The sequence below is a fragment of the Leuciscus leuciscus genome, assembly GCF_965113295.1.
Source record: "Leuciscus leuciscus genome assembly, chromosome: 8".
NCBI classification, from domain to species: Eukaryota; Metazoa; Chordata; class Actinopteri; order Cypriniformes; family Leuciscidae; genus Leuciscus; species Leuciscus leuciscus.
In genome coordinates, this window is record NC_138732.1 from 16653858 (window position 1) to 16677437 (window position 23580).

The 23580-nt window shown below is 39.9% G+C and overlaps 1 protein-coding gene across 3 annotated transcripts in view; it reads right to left on the reverse strand.

Moving 5' to 3' along the window:
- Positions 1-17413, reverse strand: part of pcdh1b (protocadherin 1b) — a 162636-nt gene extending 145223 nt beyond the window's left edge. Inside the window, exons 1-3 of one of the 3 annotated variants that reach the window (XM_082178530.1) lie at positions 16746-17413; positions 8492-9326; positions 4477-6657 (exon numbers count right to left, since the gene is read on the reverse strand). In XM_082178530.1, coding sequence (XP_082034656.1) covers positions 4477-6657; positions 8492-9313 — 3003 coding nt within the window. In that variant the 5' untranslated portion in view covers positions 9314-9326; positions 16746-17413. Of the gene's footprint in view, positions 1-4476; positions 6658-8491; positions 9327-15484; positions 16717-16745 lie in introns of those variants that run through there. The other 2 variants (XM_082178531.1, XM_082178532.1) reach the window with 2 other exon arrangements.
- Between the last annotated feature and the right edge of the window lie 6167 nt (positions 17414-23580).

Consider the following 23580-nt stretch of genomic DNA (forward strand, 5'->3'; position numbering starts at 1 on the left):
TGCCACTGTCACTTCCTTCCACTTCTTTCCTCTCTTATTTCCTTCCCTCAACAAAACGTGAAGGAAAGCTCAAAACACAGATGTCACTGTTACTGCCTTCATTTCTTATCTATGCTTCCTTCTCTTCTTAAAACAAAACTCAAAAGAATGGATGCAGTGACAGAAAATGTGGGAGCACATTTCTGCAACATTATAAAAAGTCATGCTTTGGGAAAGTACTAGTCTGAAAGTCAAAATTGAGATAATTATGACATAAAAAAAACATAACTATTACATAAAAAGTCAAATATGACAACTTTGATCAACTTTTTCTGTCAATGTATATTTTTCATAAAATAATTAGGACTTAGTAGCTCATCATTTTGAGATAATGACTTGAAATGTACATGCATTAAATAGCACATGTAAAACAGTCAGTGTGGCGGGCAAAGAGTGCAATTTAGCGGCATCACTCCAAATGGAGTAATTTCCCTTGTAAAATGCATACAAAGGATGCTATCAGTCTGGTGCTTCTTGCAGGTGTTAGGCACAGCAAAGCTAATGATTCTCCATATTCTCTATGTGTTAAAAAATTTAAGTCAAGGTGAATGGAGGAAAAGGGGCTTCATTTAACAGCTCTTTATTTTAATTAGATGCATTGTCAACTAAAACACTTGAATAATGCAAATGAAGCTGGTTGCTTAATATTCCGTCAGAGTTCCTTTGAAACAATTTTGTTTTCCTCTTTCCCCCTTCAGCTATATTGTCTCCGTATGAGTCACGATTATTACTGGCGAGTTTGTTCAGCCTGATTAAGCGCTAAGCAATGGTAGGCACTTATTTGCTTATTTAAAGGAAAGAAAGGTGGACAGACTGCTGAGATAAAGATACTACTGAAGCTGCTAAAGGGTGACTCGCAGCTGCTGTAGCCTACCGCAGCCCAGACCACAGAACTGTTTTGCATAATTGACTTTACATTTCAAAAAATAGATTTTTGCTCTATAACGGGTACAGTCACAAGACACACGAGACGAGAGCTAGAAAAAGCGGGAACAAATGGACAGCCTCTTGTTTTATCTTCCAATTCATGTTTTCCTAAAATGAAAGGGACCGACATCAAAGCGACATCCACTAATTCTCAATCATGCTCTGACTGAAGTTTTTACAACTGGGAGAACCGAGTGGAAGCTAAACAAGCACAATAGGATGAAACTCTTATGAAGGTAAAAGGTAGAATTTATAAATGTGTATTTAAGACTTTGCGGACTAGTTAAATAACACTGTATGCTATATTTTGTATGGTTTTTGTATGGTTTTTGTCATACCAAACAATGTATAGAAATGAAATGCTATGCAAGCACATACAGGAACTGGTTTAAGGCTGCATTATCCCCTCTTCTTTGATTTCTGTCATTGAAAGCAGATCACAGGGACAATGACAATCTTAAGGTACAGTAGAGTCCAATATTCAATATATGACCACATTCAAAGTTAATTTTAATGAAATGTAAAGTGGACAGTACTACCCCATGATAGAAGGGAATGTGACCAGATGAATGAATGAATTAATGAATGGCCTGTTTCTTCCATTAGCATGAAGCACCTTGGGTGTCATGAACAGAGTAGGACATGGAATAATGGTGTGGAACGGCACTTATTTTTATTTTTTTTCTAATTGGATACATTTTTTTGTCTTTTTTTCCTCTCAATGATCCCTACTAATCTCTCTCTCTCTCTCTCTCTCTCTCTCTCTCTCTCTCTCTCTCTCTCTCTCCCCCACCTGCACTCAGAGCAGTCTGTGAGTCAGCATACAACACACACTGGTCAGTCCGTTGCCATGGTGACGGTGCAAGCTGAGGGCAAAATTGTCCAGCTTTTAAGAAGCACAGACGCTGCTAGAATTTAAATGTTCAGCAGCGGCAGGAAAGACTGCATGTGTGTGTCTTTTTTTTTTTTTTTTTTTTTTTTTTTTTTGTGGCCCAGATTAGCTGCCGGCATACAAGGAGCCAATCGAATTGTACAAAAAAAAACCTAACAAGACCTCTGACAACCATCCCTTGATCCTATTCCTTGAATCTAAAGATGGAGCCCAAAAAAATGGCCTTTGATTGACAGGACCTGTACAAAACACCTCACTTTCCTCTAGGGTCATTCGGATACGCCAAGTCTGCACTGCTCAAATCCTCTTGGAACATGATTTTGTTCCTGTGATGTGCAGTAGGAATGAGAAAAACAAAAACATACAGAAATACACAAAAAAAGCAAATGACTACATGTTTGGCTCAATCCCAGAGGAGTGATGTTGTAAATGTGTCGTATTAATTGTGTTAAGATATGGATCACTCAAAACGGACATTTTGCCATTTTGTGAATACTATAAAACTTAACTTGCTGAGAAGTAAAGCAAAATCAATCCATTTGTCTAGATATCAGCTTAAAACAAAAGCTGCGGTAATGCAACCACATCGACCTGTGCTCACTGGTACTGTGAGAATTTTAAAAAGCTTTTGAAGTAGACATTTTATGGTGTCAGATAATAAATAAAAAGTGAATGTTTACAGGTAATATGTGATGCACTGAAAGGGCAATGTAATAAATAAATATGGGAATATGGAAATGAAATACTGTACCTTAAGAATTAGTGTCCCCTGGTGAATAATTTCAATGCACTGATTCTGTTTAACATTAAATCCACAATGTAAAACCTTCACAAAAGTTTTATTGAAAGCCAACTTCTTTACTTGTAAAAAATACAAAATACAAATTACAAATCAACAGAAACAAAAAAACACATGACAGAAATTAAACAGAAAGTGGGAATGTCTGCAGCTTTAAAAAGTTCCACAGATGATACACGCTCTACACAGAATGCAAAGTGTTGTGTCATATTCAACTTGTATGATGCGTGTGCTGCGTTGTATAAATGTGCCGCTCCTGCAGGACATAATTTTAACATTGCATCTTTTCACACAAGTGATTATTGCTTTAAATATGAACACGCTTTGAACATCAAATGTACAAAAATTAAAAGATGGAGCCACTATCAAAGCAGCAGAGATCTATTATCTATCTAGTTGGTTCTAAACTGTATATTTACAAATTTGGTATCAAAAAATGTTTGGTGTGTTAAGAACGAATTAAGTAAATTTTTCTGTATAAAGCTATTTAAGTTGTTCATCGCCATTCCACAAAACAAACATAATAAGGGATGAACACACACACACACACACACACACACACACACACACACACACACACACACACACACACACACACACACACAACAGGTTGTTATTAATATTCACAATATACAACTTGCATAAAAAAAAACCTTTTCCAATGATTGTCTCCAAAGGTTTGCTAATAAAATCCAAGACAAACTATACTCATTTTTGGTTTTCTTGTTCAGTATTATAGAAAAGTGATCTAGTTTAAATGTCAAGTAGCTTTCTATTTACAATGAATGTGAATTATTCACAGCCTGACTGAAAATCCCGCAGTTAATTCAAAAATGCTCGATGGCACACTTTGACATCAGTAGCTAATGTATCTGCATTAAGCCATTTCATTTATGAACATAACAAAAAGAAGCCACTTTTTGCATGCACAATCAATGAAGCTTGAGAAAGAAGGTGGGAAATACCAGTCATTAATCTGTATAAATAATTGAACTCTGACTAACCAGGTCCAAATAATTAAAGACATTTTTAAAGGTCTGTCAAAATGTGCCATGGAAACGTTCAAATACGTTCAGTTTAATTGACCGTCCTTCCTGTGTATTTTATTCTATTCAGCACACTTTCTTTTTTATGCAAAAATACAACGTGAAAGTTTTGCTTTTTAGAATAATTTTGACACATTAACAAGTGTGCAAATACCTGAAGCTAGCCTAACAAAAGATATCAAAACTATGACGGCTGTTATTTGTTGTTTTTCAGGGCAAAAAAAGAAAAGAAAAAAAGGCACATCACTCTGGTCTGAAGGTTATTACACCACAAATGTGTTTCAAAGGGTATTAGAAGTAGTTATGTTCATCTTTTGAGGGGCAGCAATAAACACTGTCCAAATGAAAACGGCTCTCTAAGAAAATAAAAATAAGAATGTGCGGTATTGTCTCCTTCATTTAAATGATTAATAATTAAATTAAATCATATGTTTCCTTCAGGATATAAATGATACAGAACTGCAAAAACAAAAAACAAAACAAAAAGATTGACAAATAAAAACAAATTTCTTTCAATCAAGTGATGAGCATGCTTTGTGATCAGTGCAGCTTTGGTTTGACATTCATTCAGTTCCCGCCTAATACATGCCCTTAGTCCACACCATGTTGCTGTGATACCCGTTGCTTTGATACCCTGGGCTGAGGTACTCTGGGCTGTGGTACTCTCTATGGTACTCTGGACTGTGGTACCCTCTATGGTACTCTGGGCTGTGGTACCCTCTGTGGTTCTCTGGACTGTGGTACCCTGCCATGCTTTCGAAGTCGTCTCCTACCTGTTTGGTGCTATATTTTGAAGAGTTGGCCTTGTAGCTGTAATCCGAATACTGGTCTGAGCCTGTTGAGTTGTTGTCCCCGGTTCCTACAAAGGTGTTGGTGGCCGGCAGGTCCTGCACTGCCTGGTGTTTCTTTGAGGCAGAAGGTGACTGAGGTTGGAGCTGAATGGATGGCAGAGGAGAATTAGACCGATAGTGTCGCCCCAGGTCTGGGCTCCCAGGGGGGTAGTTGAGCGGCAGGTGAATCCTAGGGCTATCGTTGACGTTATCATCCATGAGGTTGAACTTTAGGCCTTTTTGAAGACTTCCCCCCTCGTCCTCTTCAGATGGGTTGGCAGGCTTTGGAGCTTTGCTTTTCTTTGCCTTCTTGTTCTTATTACTCTTAGGTCCTGGTTTGGGAGCATAGAGGTCTTTGGTCTCCTTCTTGCCTGCTTGGTAGCCACTTTTATTCTCCTTCAGCACATGCCTGATGATCACTGCCACCACAATGATTAGAATGACCACAAAAAGGCCGCCCAAGACTCCAAAGAGAATGTTACTATGCTGGTCATGAGAATAATCTGGATCGCCTGCAATGTCCATTTCAAGTGGCGTATAAAGACTGTGTCCAACAAGTCCTTCGACATGTGAGACATTGCCGATGGTCTCATTGACATAGATGTGAACCAGTGCAGTCGTATGGCGTGGCGGTGTGCCTCTGTCCCTAACTTTTACTACCAGACGGTGGAGACCAATGTGTTTGGGTGTGAACTCTTTAGCCAACGTAACCTCACCTTCTGAAGAGATGCGGAACAAGCCATGAGGGTTACCCCCTACAATACTGAACTCCAGCTCAGAATTTAAACCAATATCAATGTCCTCCGCCTCAACGTGTTCTACATGGGTTTCTGGGCTGGTGCGGGGATTCAAGAACTTGTATGAGGAGTTCGAGGGCTTGGTGACATAAGGAGCATTGTCATTCTCGTCAAGCACATTAATAGTAATGCCAACGTAGGAGGAACGTGGTGGGTCACCTCCATCAACAGCTTTAAGTCGGAAACTGTAGGTACTCTCCTTTTCCCTGTCAAAGGAAATAGTCGAAAGGATGGTGTACGTTCCATTTTGAATCATAAACTTGCCATTGTCTGGTTCTACAGAGAGTTGAACACGAGCATTGTCACCCTCATCGTGATCGGTGACTGTTACCATTCCAACAGGACTAAGGGGTGGCATGTTCTCTTGGACTGAGAAGCTGTAACCATTGAGCATAAATTTGGGGTCATTGTCGTTTCTGTCGAGCACTTTAACAACAACAGTGGCAGTTCCTCTCAAGCTTGGTACACCTTTATCAGCTGCTGCAACTAGAAACTGATAGTGATCTAATTGTTCACGGTCCAACTGGCTCATGACACGTACTTCTCCTGTGTTAGGGTTAATTTCAAACAGTCCCTCAGGGACTGATCCACCAGTTATACTGTATGTCAGCTCTGCATTAGTCCCGCTGTCAGCATCCGTGGCTAACACATCCAGAACCTTGTCACCTGGCTGGTTCTCCTCAGCAAATTCTACCTGGTACAAGGAGGGTGAGAAGACCGGGGAGTTGTCATTCATGTCTGTCACTTGCACCCTCAGGGAATTTGTGCTGGATAGTGCAGGATTGCCAGAGTCCACTGCCACAATTTCAATCCTGTAGTCTTTGATCCGTTCATAGTCTAGTAGCGTGGTTGTCTGGAGGAAGTACTTCCTCTTGCGGTCATTGCCAGTTTCGCTAGCTGAACGCAGCTGAAATGGGACATCCCCTGCAACCACACAGGTCACAACTGCATTTTCGCCCTCATCATTATCTAATACCTCCACCAGAGCCACAGCTGTGCCCACAGGCATGTCCTCCGATATGTTAGCGACACCATCTTCATGTGTCACAAGACCAATGCCCCGGATCTTGATTAAGGGTGCATTGTCATTCTGGTCCTTCACTGTGATAGTCACAAGGGATTTGGAGCTTTTTGATTGGGGACCATTGTCTTTAGCTTGGACATAGAACTTGAGCATGCTGATTTCTTCACGATCCACCGAGCCTTTGACAAAAATGGTGCCTGTGTTGCGGTCAATGCTAAGAAGCCTTTGGACTGCTGATGGTGCCTGATGAAGGCTGTAGGTCACCTCTCCATTGGGCCCCATGTCAGAGTCATTGGCCTTCACCTAAATCCACAAAACACAAAATGAAACTAAGCAAAGCTCTGAAACATTAGTTTACAAAACAGATTATATAATCACAGGTTTACACATCAGAGTCAATACAGGGGTTAAAATGTGTAGTCAGGAATATCAGAACTAGGTGTAGCTCATTGTAAGCTGCATAAAATAAGCATGGCAAAAACATGGAATTTTCCAACAAAAAAAAAGAAAGAAAAAAAGACCCAGAAGCTCATCCAACCACAAGACTAATTTAGTCTAATTAATAAATATACTGAATATTCTAAGAATTTAATATCAAGCACACCTCAATTGATTTTAGAAGGCAGTTTGTGCTTTCACTAATTAAGTCAAGTCAAGTCAAGTATATTTGTATAGCGCTTTTCACAATACAGATTGTATCAAAGCAGCTTTACAGTATTAAATTAAAATAATACAAAAAAGTTTGTTTCAAGAGGAATTTATTGATTGATAAAATTAAATTAAATATCCCCAAAATATCCCCCAAAATTATGTTTATGCATAATTAGTGGTACAATTATGCATAAACAATTTATTATTATTCAATATGCAATATACGAAGAGAAATGAGAAATGTATTTACTCAGTGGGATTAATCATGATTAGGCTGAGTCAAATTATCCAAAATTAGCTGTAGTTTGCTAGATGAAGTCAATTTGAGACATCACTTAAGTTACTCAGTCTTGGCAAAGATTTCTACTGTATAAATCCTTCAGGTATATTGTGAAATTGGGAATAATTTTAAACTACTATAAATCAAAGTCTGGCTTGATTAAAGCTTTCAAATAATCAAGATTTCCTTGTTCCTCTCCTCTTTTTGTCCTTGGGTGTGTATGAAACATGCATGGTGTTTCAGCCCATGTATTACAGAGAACAGCCTTAATCTGAGTCAGTCATAAGATTATTCATGGTGCTTAAGTTATTATTGCTCTATATGAGTCACTCCATTTCATCCGCCATGAAAACTGGAATTCATTTTATTTAATGTATTTGAAGAGCATTTCTCTGAACAAGCTAAAACACTCCATCAACACTTACAACCCTCTGAAATCATAAAATTAAGCTGTTTTAATACCACTACTGCTTATTTACTTTGGCTTCAAAGGATGCTTATGAGGACTTAGAGGAAAATAAAGTCTTCTGACATGCTTTTTGAATACAACTTGGTTGCATGGATTAATTGTTGACAGAGATTAACAGTCATTAAAATTTTTGTTTTGCGTGGACACTTGCCTCAGATTGATCTTGGAAAGCTTCCAGAATTCACGGCTATCCTAATCTTAGCAGCGCATTCGTTTCCACAACAGTTCAAAATGTAATTCTCACCGCCAGTCAATACCTCTCTCCTGTTTTGTAAAGCTTGTGTTTAAAGGGACCATGAGGGATCAATCGATTGCCCGTGAAAATATGATTTGGCTTTCCCATTTCTTCCGCTTTAACCCTGTTGTGTGGGAACCGAGGCTAAAGCCCATTGGGATAACTGAGACTTCCATTTACAAGCGCTTGTCAGACTCTGTATGTTGGGCTTGAGTGCACTTCTATCTCCAGGCTGTCAAATCAGCTCCTATATTACTTATTGCCCAATCTTAAGGTTTAGCGTAACATATACTTGCTTATAGGTGAGTTCAATGCGAAACTTACATCATGACCTTATAAGAAAGGGAAATAATAATAATAATGTAAAATAAATGTATTTAAGGTATGTACATTTTGCCAGTATGTGTGTTCTGAGAGAAATGACCCCCTTGCTGGCATCATGCTATTCTATTTGTTTAGTTTTAGATCGAAAGTTTATTTATAAAAAAAAGAGATGACTTACTTGTAGAACAGAGTGACCCGGTGGGCTGTTTTCTGGCAGCTCACCCTCGTAGTGTGTCTTCTCAAATTTGGGCACATTGTCATTGGCATCTGTAATAGTGATCCTGAGCAGGGCACTACTCTGGCGAGGTGGAGAGCCGCCGTCGATCACTTTTATGTTGAGGTCATATGAATCTCGCTGCTCTCTATCCAGGTTACCCAATACTATGAGTTGTGGCAATTTCTCATCTGAGTCTTGCGCCACCTGCAGGCTGAAAAGGTTGGCAGCTTCAGGGCCAGTCGTTAGCGCGTAATCGGCGATGCCATTGCTTCCAGAATCCTTGTCGGTGGCCACAGGAATTGCGAATAGCACACCCACATGCGTGTTCTCAGGGATCGACAATGTCAAGACAGGTGAAGAGAACTGTGGAGTGTTGTCGTTCTCATCCAAGATCTCTATGCGGCCTTCGATGAGCCGAGGTCCTGTGCCTTTCATCAGATCTGTAATAGACACCTCAAATTCTAGGAAACAAGGATCACCCTCGAAAAGGTTGCGACAATCCTTGAGAGTCTCACGATCGATCGGGGTCTCCGTGGTGTAGATTTCCCCTGTTTTGCCATCCACACGGAGGTAAGGAGCGCCCACCTCAAGCTTGTAAAGGTGACCTGTGTCTGGCAGGCCCTGGTCAGCTGCCAAGCTGCCAATCAGGGTGTTGGGCGGCTGCTCCTCGGTCACCTGGTAGATGATGGTGTTGACTACATTTGCAGAGCAACAGAGGAGAAGCAAAATCCACACAAGCATGGCACTCCACCGTGACCACATCGCATTGGCACTCTGGTACATCGTCAGTCTGTTGCTGCAAAAGATCAAGCAAACAAACAAATAAGATTAATGAAACGTTCATTCTTCAGACACAATCCTTTAAAGTATCTGACAGTGCCAAGAACCCTGTAAAGTGATGGCAGCCAGAGTTTTATGGTACTGATTCCCTGGGATTTATGATTGATCGTCCCTTCATGTGTTGTAAACCTCTCAATTTTAGAGGCAGTAAATGTGTCACAAACAGTTACTTGTGTTTGACCTTGATTCTGCAAACTTTGTGTCAAGTCTAATTCGTAAAAACAGCATATGTCCATATTCCTAAGAGATGTATTGGCTGATGTACCCTAAGAGAAGGAGGAAGCTAGCAGACAAGTGATGTCCAAATAATTTCTACACTATTTGATCTACCTTTCCCAAGCTATTGATACACTGTCTCAGCTCTAATTTCTAGAATCATGCCTAGGGAACAACGAAAGGGTGAAATCCATCAAAATCAACCTGCATGATTTCCCCCCATCTCTCCAAGCCAAACATATTTTTTGGCCAAAACCAAAAAATCTAATATCTAAGGCAGTACAATTAAAATTAGCTTTTGGCTCATGCTATTTTCAGCTTATAGAAATAAATCTGTTCTTCATTTTATTAATGGCTAGTTATTATATTTACCTTTTAGGTCAATTCTCCCTCTTTTATTCTGTATTATTCTTGTATTCTCACAAATTTATTCTGTAATTAAATTCTTTCAAGAACACAGTGAAAAATGGAGGGCAAAACAAAAAAGTATTAGGGGCAAAAACCAAAGATTAGAAAGTGAATCTTTGGTTTCATTCATTCATTCATTCATTCATTCATTCATTCATTCATTCATTCATTCTTCTAGCTCTTCTTCTTACATGTTTTATGCCATACATAAACAGGGTGTGTAAAGAGACAGAATAGTAGCCAGACAAAGAAGGATTACCATCATATTAGGACCATAGAACAAAAAAAGATATTTAATGGGGAAAAGAAACCAAAAGCATTCTTGAAGACAAATTTACATGTGAATCTTCCCTTTCCTGTCCGAGTCTTTAAGTTATTGAACACATGGTAGAAGAGTGTGGTTTTCTAATCTTCCAATGGCCACTTCACAGCAAATGGCTCCCAAATTGTGGCAACATCACACACCCATGATGAAGTTATAGACAGGGTTATAGAAGGCATATTGTCAACGACCCTCTCCTGCCACCTTGCCAAACATTAACAACTTCAGTATGAGCAACTACAAAAGAACATAAAAAATATAATACATAAATCAGATTCTGTTAATCCATCACGTTTAAGGTCATGTTACTTTGATGTTTCCCGCTGTGGTAATTGCAGACCACTCTAACATATGGGGAATGTTATCCCACCACACTCCCCATGGCTAATGAGGCAGGGCTGCTAGATTACTGTCCAGAGGAGACAGACACCTCAACTCGACCCAGCGGTGAACCAATGGGGGATGTGAGAGCGCTGCAACCAGTTCTGTACACATTCTGCCTGTGAATACCAAACCTAAAGAATCAAAATCAAAGTCTTTACATGTCACTTTCTATGAGGTTGAAAAAAAAACATATTTTTGTACAACTTGGTTAACCCCCCTACCACACACACACACAAATATAGAAAGAAAAATGACTGTCAGTAAAATGGACTATTATTTGGTGACTAATAGGAAGTGGGTTCTTCCATACTCTCATCAGTATTGATTGGTTGTAGTAGTTTAGTGCATGTTCCATTCAATATTTTTCCATTAGCAAACACATGACATGGTGAGCCTCTCACGAACACATTTACAAATAAAATTCATGTGGTTAGAGCATCAAAAAATGGCTAATGTAACCGCATCAGACACTGTGCACCTCACACACTCCCCTATACATGGGAAATGCAGTTTTAATATGCACAAATTAGACACCAACAAATACAAAAACACTTGCACAACTGCAGCCACAAGGCAATGACACTGCAGGGAGCACAATGCACTAATGAGGCTGAAATGAAGGGTGGGATGTGTGACCCTGTTCACACATATGATGAGATCTTGACTCGTTTCTCACTAATTTCACAGTCTAATTTTGAATCTGTCGAGACAGACGACTCTGGCACACTTTTATGTGGCTAATTAAACAGTGTGGACCACAAAAGGGGCTAGAGAGGTGAAAAATACCTCACCTTTAAAGCAACGTATCCCTTATTGTGGTTTTGAACGGCCGTCTTATGGAGTTGGCATTTCACAGAGATGTGTCAGAGCCTTCGCTGAAGGTGTGTGTTGAATTTTGTACTGTGTGTTGACGAAAAAAGGTCAACAGGAAAAAGCAGGGCAGGGACCTCAGAAGCACTGGGTGAAGGATTAACCGGGCAGTAAAAATAGCACTAAAATGTTTTTGTTTTTTTTGTTTTTTTTTATATAAAACAAAAAGAACAAGATCTATATATAAACTAAACCAAAACATCCCATCTTCATCATGCACTGGAAAATCAAAAAAGTTCAAAAACCTTCTGGCAAAATGAAAAGCGTGTGAATCTGTTTGTTGCGATAAAGAGTTTGAGAAGCTCTCACGACATTCGCTCTCAAGGGCCCAGCGTAAAGAGTCTGTGTTAAAGGGTCACTGTACACTGGGAACCCAAATGTGGGCTGTAGACATCCTTTCCCACACTCTTCTGTGAATGTGAACGCATGTGCGCACAATATATATGTCTGTGGGTGTGTAAAACTTACACACAAGATCTAAAAACAAACACAGCACAGGAATGTCAGTGTGTGTCTGTGAGCAGGCGCTCAGGCAAATGGAAAATCTTAGGGAAAAACATGAAGGTCATGAAAAAAAGAAAAACTACTGAACATGTTTGAGTATATAAAATATAAAGGTGGCAACAGCTTAGGCTTTTGGCTGAGAACTCTCCTTTGTAATGGAAATGCATAAGTGCATATGAGTGGTGTGCCCTAATGACAGCAATATTTACAAGACACAGGAGGCCTTAACAGAGTCAAATCAAGCACGGCTACCCAGCAGACAGCTTTCCTTTCAGTTGCAGAGAGTTAGCACTTCGCCTTCACACAGGTACACAATAAGCCTAGCCATTACAATGACAATGGGCCGTCAGTGGGGCTTTCCTTCACCTCAGAGTTCTGATCGTCATCCTTACATGGTCAGAGAGCAGATTTATGACAGGCCCTGAATCAACATGCAGCGTCCGCTTCTCTAATAACGTCTTCAAATATGGCATTGTCGAGCCACGGCTAAGATCTCCTCACATGGAGACAGGCGTCGCCAGAGTGCGGTATTTATGACTACTGTCATAATCCTGTGAGAATTTATTCTCGGCTCTCAGGCTGTGCAGCCTAATTCATCTTGTACTGCTGTGTATAAGCTGGATGTCATTAATACAATCAATAGCTGTGAGCGCAGGGGAAGGTGTGAATCGGAGTCCCCTTATGGAGCCTCACCATCGGCTCTTTGGCATTATTCACAGTGCATTTGGTCAGAATTTTTGCATCAGCCTTCGGGGGAACATGGTTCCCCTCTCATTTCCTGTTTGCAAAAAACATATTATGTTCATTTCACACCTGGCCTCTGTAAACAACATCACATACATCTCTCTGTCTTTCTCTTTCATATGCACACCATCATTTTATGCCTTTCCGTGCCCTCTCAGAGATGCGCTCATACACTGTCGAGAAGGCCATTGTGTTGTAAGCGCAGGGGGAGGTTAACAGATTTAACGGGCTAATTACTATTCTAAAGCCTCCCCCGCTGACATGCTTTAAAATTGCTGTATGATTTTCTCTCTCCCTCTCTCACAGTCTCGCTCTCCTTCTTTTCCTCTTTAGAGACTTGTAAGGAGAAATTCATCATTGTACCAACGCTCACCCGGCCCCTGCCAGCAAAAGACCCTCATGGGAATATGAGGATGGCATACCTCTGCCAAGACACCCCGCAGGTGGCATCCATCTCAGCATGAAGCTGCAAGGTGATTCTAGGGAAAATAAGCAATAAAAGCATTTACGTAACCGCCGTAGCAGGAGTCGGATTCCTGGTTGAGGCACTGCGTCATGGTAACGCACTGAGTCCTTAGTCAATGATTGTTCTAACCCCTCCCCATCCCGGTTTCGATGCGATAATTAAAGAATTAAATTAAAGCGCTGACATTTATGAGGGTTCAGGAGTCAGCTCTTGTCTAAAGCCAGGATAATGATTGACTCAGAAGGAAGTAAGAGTGCAGCATCTGTCTCAGGTTAATGGTTAACTCAACCGGCTCAACTGACATTTTAGTACACATCTGAAATGTCTTCAAAAACTATAGCGGAGAAGCTGAAGAATTATTTGCTTACAGTTACTTGAGGTGAGCCGATAGACTCACCAACTGAGTAATGCTGCCGATTAATCAGCAAGGAAATCGAAAAAGTGTGTAGTGAGCTCCTTCGAATAAAATGCATTCATGTTTACTCAGTCTAAAATAGAATGAGCTAAAGTAAATAGTAGCAGGCGACAAACACTATCCAACCACATCCTAAATACTGAGTGCTTTGTGATTCAAGACTTGCAGCACCCACAGCCACAGAGTTGAGTTCACGTGAGCTTTTGTCCTCGGCTGCAGCCATCCAGGCTCTACGGGCCACCAGCTCCATGACGCTCAGTGACCCGTTCAGGATGGGTGGTCCAAGGCCCCCCTCCCTAGCCAAGTGCAAGGCACAGAGGATTACTTTAATTATTTCATTCAGCCATTGTGGGGCCAGATTAGTCTGCGCCCGCTTTCAGACGAGATGAACTGCTGCCCCGCTGCTGTCTACCAGTCTGTTACACAGAGAGAGCTGGCCAGTCACAAGGCTGGCACACAAACTCTCACACACCATTACACACAGCTAACACACACACACACACACACACACTGATAGCATAGACAAAGACTGGAGGACTGCTACTGTTATGGTTACACAGACATAGAGGTTGTAATAAAATCAATAAAATAGGCATAACATTTTTACTTGATGTATGCGTATTTGTTTTGTAACTCTGTAAAAATGGGAATATAATGACGGGCAGTAAAGCTCAACAATGGGTCATCTTGTTATTTCGTTGTTTTGATCAACAGACATTAATTATTTTTCCTTGAACAATGTACAGTAGCCTATATTCATTGTCTATAGACATAGCTGAAGGACGATGACTATTATTTTCTATATGTTGAAGCAACGAAACTGAAAGATATTTGTATATGTACAACTGACCCATGAACACAGGGTTGAAATGTCTCATTTCAAGTTGGTTTTGACAGTGGGAATTGTCAACAAACATGTGTGTGTGTGTGTATGAGAGGAAATGGCTAATTAAACGTGTACCTCATGGCATGGACATGTTGTCTTTTTCACATTTAAATGTCAAGCTGTCAAATCTGCATGTAATTTCTAATAAGACCAATTTAAACATTTACACCAGGATACGTTTAATAAAGTGAGGTAACACATTTTAACCCCAAAGAAAACATCCCAATGTCTTTTTCGGTTCACTCGAAGTTTTTTTTTTTTTTTTTTTACTCTGTGGCTGTGAAGCTTCTCGTTCTCTCCAGTTTTTTGCTGGACTCTATATGCAGCGCTGACGCCCATCAATATAAGGACAGTTTAATGGCGCGACTCGTTGTTTTACGATCAACTGCACGAAATGCAAATCATTCGGTGTTTTGCAACTTTCTTTTTTTTTTATATGAAAACATATAGACTATAGAAGATATAGCCTACAAGGTGCAATTAGTTGAGGTTGACAAAGCACATAACCTATGTCCAAACGTCAACAAAAGGGTTCTAAAGTTGAATCTCACGGAAACATTCATACTAGTAAAACATGTACTACTGCCAAAGCAAGTCAGAACCCAAGTTTAGTGGTCTTAATACACGTCTTTATAAGGGGGTCAGCGCCCCCACCCTATTCAAATCGCGTTCACCTATAACCGCCGGGGTGAGTGAGGAATTAGGCTATATTAAAGACATGGATGGGGGGAAATAAAATAACGTGCTTATAAGATCCACAGATCAATAATCTACTGGAACAGCACGAGAAGCTCTTCCAAGTGCCGGTGTGTGTGTGTGTGTGTGTGCGCGCGCCTCGCGCTTGTGCTGATGCCTACAGAACACGATCTCGATGAGAGAGGAAAGGAAATTACTTTTACCTGCGGGTGAATGCGCTCCGAGTTAGACCAGATCATTTGCAAGCAATTGTGGGCTTCTGTACAAGTTTACATCCGTCTGAACGCTTTGCCTACAGATGAACCGCAGAAAGATTCGAGATGTCCGATCACAGATGGGCGGAATGAAGCCCAAGCCTTCCCGTGTTTTCACACCTGTCTCTCCCGGCCGGACCGGACGAACAGGTTTAAAAGTAACCCGACGGCGGGAGCGGCTAGAAAGACCGGATTCCGTTGTTATGATGACACGCAATGCTTTCAATAGTACCAAGGAAGGAAATTAGTGCGTATCGTGAAATGTTGACTAGTTGACATTCTGCGGGTTAGAATGAATAGGACAGCAGCATTTTTCAACCATCACGCTCTGAGGCGGAAATAGAGCTACGTGAGAAATGCGCAAAAACGAGTGCAACAGGTGTTGTGGAAGCGAGGAATAGACTAAACAAATAAGATAGTTGCTTACATTTAAGGTTTTACCCATAATAGTTCACAAAAATATAAAAACTAATTAGAATCAGCGCTTCCAAGCGTTGAACAAGTTTATACGCAAGTAAGCGCAGTTCATGTAAGGGTTTGCTGACAGAGATTTTTTCCATGGACTATGGACGGACGTTCGCGAGCGCACAAGAAAGAGTTGAATAGCCTCTATGAGAGCGAGGAATCGATTAAAATCTACGTGAAAATCCACTGGCTGGAACTTGAGCTAGATGATGTTATAGGCTATAGTCTATGTGAATTCATGGGTCAAGGGCTAGTTTTCTATATGTGGAAATGTAATAGGCTAGAAAGCGAGATTGGCGATCCACTAGAGCGCTCGGTAGAAAAATCTTTTCTTGTAAAAAAAATCAATAGCAGTAGTGTAGGGAAAACATGTCACATGAGCGCTAATCAGCTCTAAGGACGACCGCGGTCGATGTTAACTTGAGGTATCGATAAATTCGTGATATTTAATCGGAGGAGTGCATCACTTTACAGTTATTTGCTCAACATTTATTGTAAAGATAAATTAAATAATCACACAACCTTGTGATAGTAGGCTATGTCGAGTGGTATATTTCTGCCACAAATACAATTTAAACACATGCACAGACACACACACATAGACTACCCCTCTATAAAGAAAAGTATCTTTATATGACTCCTTTAGCCTACCTCATTTTATGTTAAGAATCAAAGGAGAGCGCATACATTGGCAGGAGAGAAATTGTGGAAATGCGTAAATATTCATAGAAAAAATCTCATATACCTTGACGGATATTACTCCTCTCAGTTAGTTAGTCTTGGCTGATAGAGTCGGACCGAAAGCCGTGTTCCCTTTCCACACCACAAATCAAGTGCTTTGGAAATCCAAAATTCAGCACCACCGCAATCCTGTCGATACAAAAACAGCAATCTTTTCCGCTGTCAGCTCTCTTATTTTCTTTTTCTTTAAAATTCCTCTTTTTTAACACGGATGGTTCACTAAAATTGAATTGAAAAAAGTGTCACGTCAGAAAATAAGAGCGCGTAACTTGGCTGATGGTGGTTACGCACATCAGAGAGAAGTGTCCTCTCCTTGCGCACGAAAGGAAAACCCCGAACCAGCGCTACTCCGGACCGGGCTCACAGCATCCCGAAACGTCCAATTCCACACGACAGCATCCTCCAAAACTTCAGCCTTCAGTCAACAACTGTCTGTGCATATAAGTGAAAACAGAAAAAATCTTCCACGGCTATGTCCGGTAGTGTCCAGTGCGCGTGCTCTCATCATCAGTTCACCATTCAGAGTTGAGGACGCCGGGGCTCGCGCTCTTGCCGCAGCTCACCGCGCGCGTCTATTCTGTGGATAGCCTATGTGAGAGTGAAGTGATTTCCGACCGATTGCGCTCTCGCTCTCCCCCTCTCTCGCTCGCTCGCTCGCCGAGTCCCTCATACAAGAACATCATTTTGAATCGTCGAGGGCGGAGCTTTGTGAGACGTGCTTGTGTGGACTCCACAACAATACCTCATTCGTATTTACCCAAACATTACCAATTCCCAGTGTTGCCATGTCCGCTTATTATAAGCGACTAGGCTTGCTTTGTAATAAAAATGTCAGTAAATAAAATGAGTAGTCGCAAGTTGTGTTTTGGGGGCTCCATGGAACACAGTAGCGTTTTGACTAAAGTGTGATCAACTACTTGATCACACTGTCATTTACAGTTTTAGTCTTGCTCTAGCTTCATAATTCCCACGTCCAAATATGTATACTTCGCTACTTTATAGTATGCAAATGAATATGATGTCCAAAAACACTGAATGCTATTATTGAATAGATGAAGCCTATAGGCTAATATCCAAATGTCAGATGTTTTTAGTGCTACCAGAAAGTAGTGCCTACACAACGAGCATACGGGTCAATGGCCACATGGTCAATGCAATTGCCAATGTAATGTATTTAAACCACACACAGAATGTGATTCACCAACAATCAAGACGTTCCCGACCATTTGATGAATATACTAATGTACCACTGCGATTTATTAATTGATTTAAATGGACAATTGTGGATTATGGATTTAATTTTTTAACCCCCTCCCCTCTCATTTTGGTGGGGAAAGTCACTTTGGGCTTGTTGTTTCTCTTCTGTGATCTGGCAACACTCCAAAGAGGTATACCTCCGATTCTTTCCAGGCAGAAAAACTTTGGAATGTGTCTTATAACCCCACGGAATAACCAATTTTTCCCGTCCCCTTTTCAACCCCTTACACCATGCGCGCGCATCCCCCGTGCAGGTGCAATTCTCATACCCCTTATCTAGAAGACATTTTAATGACCAATTTATGACGACTAACTTTTAAAATATATAACTTATTAAGCATGCAGTTAGACGTGTTGTCCATCTACCATTGAGGGTCTCAGTCGTTTCATCGAAACTCAAACCAAAATTCACAATAGTCGCGCATGAGAGTTGCGATTGCAGGCACGATTGAGTCATAGCCACCTCGAAATGTTTCGACTCGGCGCGGGTTTCAATCACTCTCGACTTTGTTTAAAGGGATCCGCTGCGTCAACACACCATGTTAAATGATATTATGTAGTTTATCACGCTGTCATGAGGGCACTAAGTAGGAGGGAGAGGGGGAAATTCTCAGATCCATAAACACCTCTGTACAGGAGCGCTGCAGGAAATGTTCATTGTGCTCTTAGCGGCATCTAGAGGTCACAAGAGGAGTAATTATTACACACCCACGGTGAACCGAACTAGTAGGTCTACACGTTACGGCGTTCATGAGATAAACTGAACTGAGTGTGCTGCTTACCATTGTACTTTTTTTTGTTCTTTCACAGACAGCTAAGCAATTGGTTGCATCATCGATGTAGGTTTCTAGTTACACAGACTCTGAAATGCAGAAAACAGAACTAGACTGTTTAAAGTGGGTTTACATAGTTTAAGATGGGGCCAATGAACAATTTTACATTCACTATCTTTTAAAAAAAATAATGCCAATCAAAAACATCCAAACCAATCCAAAGATTATGAAACATTCCAGTGTATTTCAAAGTTAGCAGGGGAGGGGAGCATTTGTTGTTGTAGCACATTTTAGTTTAATTATAGTTTAGAGATATATATTATCTATAAATGGCTTAATTGAAATGTATTATGCCAGCAAAATGTTGCCATGTATGTCACTCCTGTAGCTCTTTTTTAATTGGTTGAACTGTTAAAACAAGGACACATGCAGGGTCACAACACTTCCTGGTCTCATTATGTAAAATGTATTTATTAAAATGTTTATTAAAGGCATATACACTGTCAGATTTGTGCCTGTACACAATGCAATAAAGCTTATACAGAGTCACAAAAGTATAGAGTAACTCAATATACAGTATATATTGAATGGGGGACTATTCAGTATTTGACTGTAAGTTAAAAAGAGACGAGTTAAACAAGTTTAAGCCAGTCCTATAGGCCATTTACAACAGGAAGGATAACAATACAAATATAGTTCTAAAAATCATTCTGAGTCTACACTACAAATACAGTAATAATAACGGCACAGAGAAACAATGTCGCTAGAATCACTTTCAGAAAGTTTTTTTTTTTTTTTTCAGCTGATAAAACCCAAGCATTTAAAGTGGCAGACGAAAAAGCTGCAGCGTGCGCTTATAATAAGCAGAATGATATTGTCTGCCATTGTGGATGCTGATATACCGTTATAAGTTTCTTTACTTATCATTTTTGGTGTAAAAAGGGCTTTAATCTGATTTCCTGTCTCATGGAAAGAAGAAAAGTGGTCTCTGAATTTAACTAATCTACATTTTGAGACAAAAGGTCCAACCAGGGGTTTTAAAAAGGAACATTCCATCAGCAAGTTTAACTCAGAGTCACATTGAAGGGAGAATGAATCATATCATGATTCAGTCCCCGTTCAATGCGACTTGAATTTGAGTGTGTTAAACTGGCTGATGGACTGTTCATTTGCAAAGCGCTGGTTGGTCCTTTTGTCTCAAGGTGTAGATTATTTAAATTCAGAGACTAGACTTTCCTCATTTCCTCAGAAGAATTACAGGTACAGCACTCTGAAATTAGTTCACCAGCACAGCTGAGCTCTGAGAATGGAAGCTTCACACTTTTCCATTAAAAAAAAGGATTGTTTCTTCTTGTCTAACCAGGAACGAGATGATTATTGCCAATATTAATAGCGTGAAAATGAGCGCTTTGTCGTTCAGTGAGATTGTTTCATGATGAAGTTGGGCGTTTTCTTGTTCGGACGGTAATTTTAGAGGAATGCGAGACCTGCTGTCCTTTTGCCTTTCAGGTGTTTAGAAGTCTGTAATTAATGCATGTCACTTTGAAGCAAGGCCGACTTCGGAATTATGGGTCTCGTGTATTGGTACAGAACGAACAGACTCAGATGCACTGAGCTAGAGAAAAGGAGGGAGGTATAACGCAGACACATAGGAGTCACACTTGTGGATGAAGCCACAGGCAGCAGGAAGTGCTTTAAATAATCCGTACTAATGAGACCGTGTACCTGCTTACTGTCAGAAAAACTGACATGGGCACACACACACAACACACACAGACTGCTCCTGCCAGTTTTCAGCCTCACACCTTGCTGACTCATTTTGACGTACCACAGCCGCATGAATGCATTTTTGCCCTTTGACTTCAATTTCAGCCTAATTTCGAGTCTGGTCTACCCTGGAAATCCAGAGTTCTCACGAGAGCACAAACTGAATTTGCTCAGCGAGTTACTCTGGCGTCGAGTTATGATGCTCATTAACTATGCCCTTGTATCTGAGCTGCACCAATCACATCGGGTTATCTGATATAGGCGGGCCAAAGGCGAGCTAAACAGATGACGACAGCGCTGCGACGTCGAAGTCATTAGTAAACATTGCAAGATGGCTATGGATGAACACCAGTTGTTTGAAACGGCTTTGGCCACTACAATGAACGAGTTAGACTTGGCTTTTTATCTAAAAGAGGAACAGAAGACGGCGCTCGAATCCTTCCTTTGCAAGAAGGACGTTTTTGCTGTTTTGCTGACCGGATACGGCAAGAGTCTAATCTACCAGTTAGCTCCGCTGGTAGCTAAGCGTATGAGGTTTATTGTTGTGATTGGTCGTAGTGTTATCCAATTGCTTGCAGTGAGATTTTCAAATACATGTTTGGTGCCGCCCCTCGGGCTGGGCGATTTTCATTAGTCGATGCCAGACCCTTAATCTTTCAGATTTGGGTCTGGATTTTCAGGCTAATTCTGGTCCACAGTGAGCTTTGACACTTTGGTATTGGGGAGAAGGCAAAGCAAGCATTAGAGATTTGTATCGGGGCCCATGAGATAAGAACTCTGTCAGCTTATCATAAAACAAACAACCATCAGACCCGATCCCCCTGATACGCCACTGTTATTAACTCCAACAAGAGGATGAATAATTCAACATGTTAATCTCTCTCTCAACACACACTCCCACACACATTAAAATTTGATTTGCAAACACACGTGAATGCATGGACACAGGAAGACTCATCTTATGATAATGTAAATCTTTGTATACCTCGATGTTGCCCCACAAGTTGGTATCACAGAAGTGGACACTTCACTTGTGTGTGTACTGTTGCGAGCCAGCTGAGAGGGGTGGCCATATGTCACAACTATAATTATGTGTGCTGGAAAGATCTTGCTGAAGGTGAAGTGTGTCTGGTGCCACTAATGGCGCTGAAATTACGCACTTCACCTTTGGTAAGGTCTTTCAAGCAAACATGACACAAAAATAATGAATGTTTCTAAACACATTTCAAACACTCCGCCTGTCTTTCATGGTTTGGACAATGCAAATGTCCACACCCGTTGTTGGGTCACTGGGACAATGGGATGCATTCAGGAAGAACTGCAGTAGTGAAAATGTGTGTGTCAAACTAGTAGGAGACGATTTAAAGTCTGCTGAAATAAAATCTATACTAAACTGCCACTTCAGGTTTGAGCCAACAAAGACACATATTCATTTCTGTTTCTGTATATGGAGATTGCATTTGTAGTTCATCAATAGCTCATTATACGTGTCATTTCTCTGTTATTGTAACTTGCAGTAAGAAATTCATCACTCAGTCATTCTTGTTATCACATATCGGTAACCTTTACAACAGTTACATAAGATATATTGTGTTATATGAATGGTTATATGATAAATGATCACATTACTACCAGATTCATTCCTGTTAACTTTATCACCTTTTCATTTTTAATATTCTGCTAGGCACACTTAATTTTGCGAGTAAAGTTTCACTCTTGTGCTGGTTTTCCAGCTGAGCTTTCAGTAAATCCTGCTTTAAAACATTAATGACCAATCCTACCAAATTTCGCCATCCGCCATTTCTCAGACAAGCTTTTACTGTTTTCTAACATAAGTCTTGGGAGGAGCTGTGTCTTTTAACAGTTATGAACCCAATTTCCCACAAATTATATATATATAAAAAATGTTTGTTTTTTCTCATACACACTCGCTTAACTCTTTCCCCACTAGCATTTTTTTTATTTATTTTTTTTGTTGCCAGCCACCGCCAGTGTTTTTTTTATCATTTTCACAAAAATTTCATGGCCCACAGATATATATTTTTTGTATTAATATCTGAACATGCATTATATCAAAAGAAAGAACAGACTTTGTTTAAAAAAAATAAATAAAAAAAAAACGCTTTATTTAACTTCATGGATTCTTCTTTTTTTATCAACACTTGAATGTGGGTAAGTTTCATAAAAAAAAAAAAAAAAAAAATGTTTTAAAAGAAGTCTCACCAATGCTGCATTTATTTGATCTATTTTTCAGCTGTGATTACTATTATTCAAATAATAGAGTAATAATGTGAAAAATATTACAATTTAAAATAACCATTTTCTTTTCCAATATATTTTAAAATGTAATTTATTCCTGTGATGGCAAAGCTGAATTTTCAGCAGACATTACTCCAGTCTTCAGTGTAACATGATCCAGTGTCACATGAAACATTTCTAATTATTATCAATTTAAAATAACAGCTGTGCTGCTTGATATGTGGAAACCGTGATACATTGTTGTATCAGGATACTTTGATAAATAGAAAGTTCAAAATAATATAATTTATTCGAAAATATAAATCTTTTAACACCGTAAACGCCTTTAATGTCCATTTTGATCAATTTAATGCATACCAGCATAATAAAATGCATTCATTTCTTTCAAAACAAAATACTATCCCCAAACGTTTGAACAGTAGTGTATGTCCCCCTTATTTAAAAAAAAAACATGAATAATATCAGTAAAAACACACAACATCATTTCATTAGTCATTGTAGTGTTAATAGCAACTAAAGAGTTCATAAATGTGTTGTAGAAGCAAGGAACAATTGTGTTAATCTACACTAGTGTTATCATTAATTGCTTCCAAATAAGACTTTTCTTTTTTCAGATGACAGTGAAAAGCGATTGCATAAACTCTAATTTACAGTCTTCACAGTTTTTATTAATTGTTAATAATGCTTTGCAATATCACACTTCATTTCAACTCACATTAGAATAACATCCACACAGTTCTGACAGAAAACTCCACTTCAATTCTATTGAATTTTTTCTAAAGC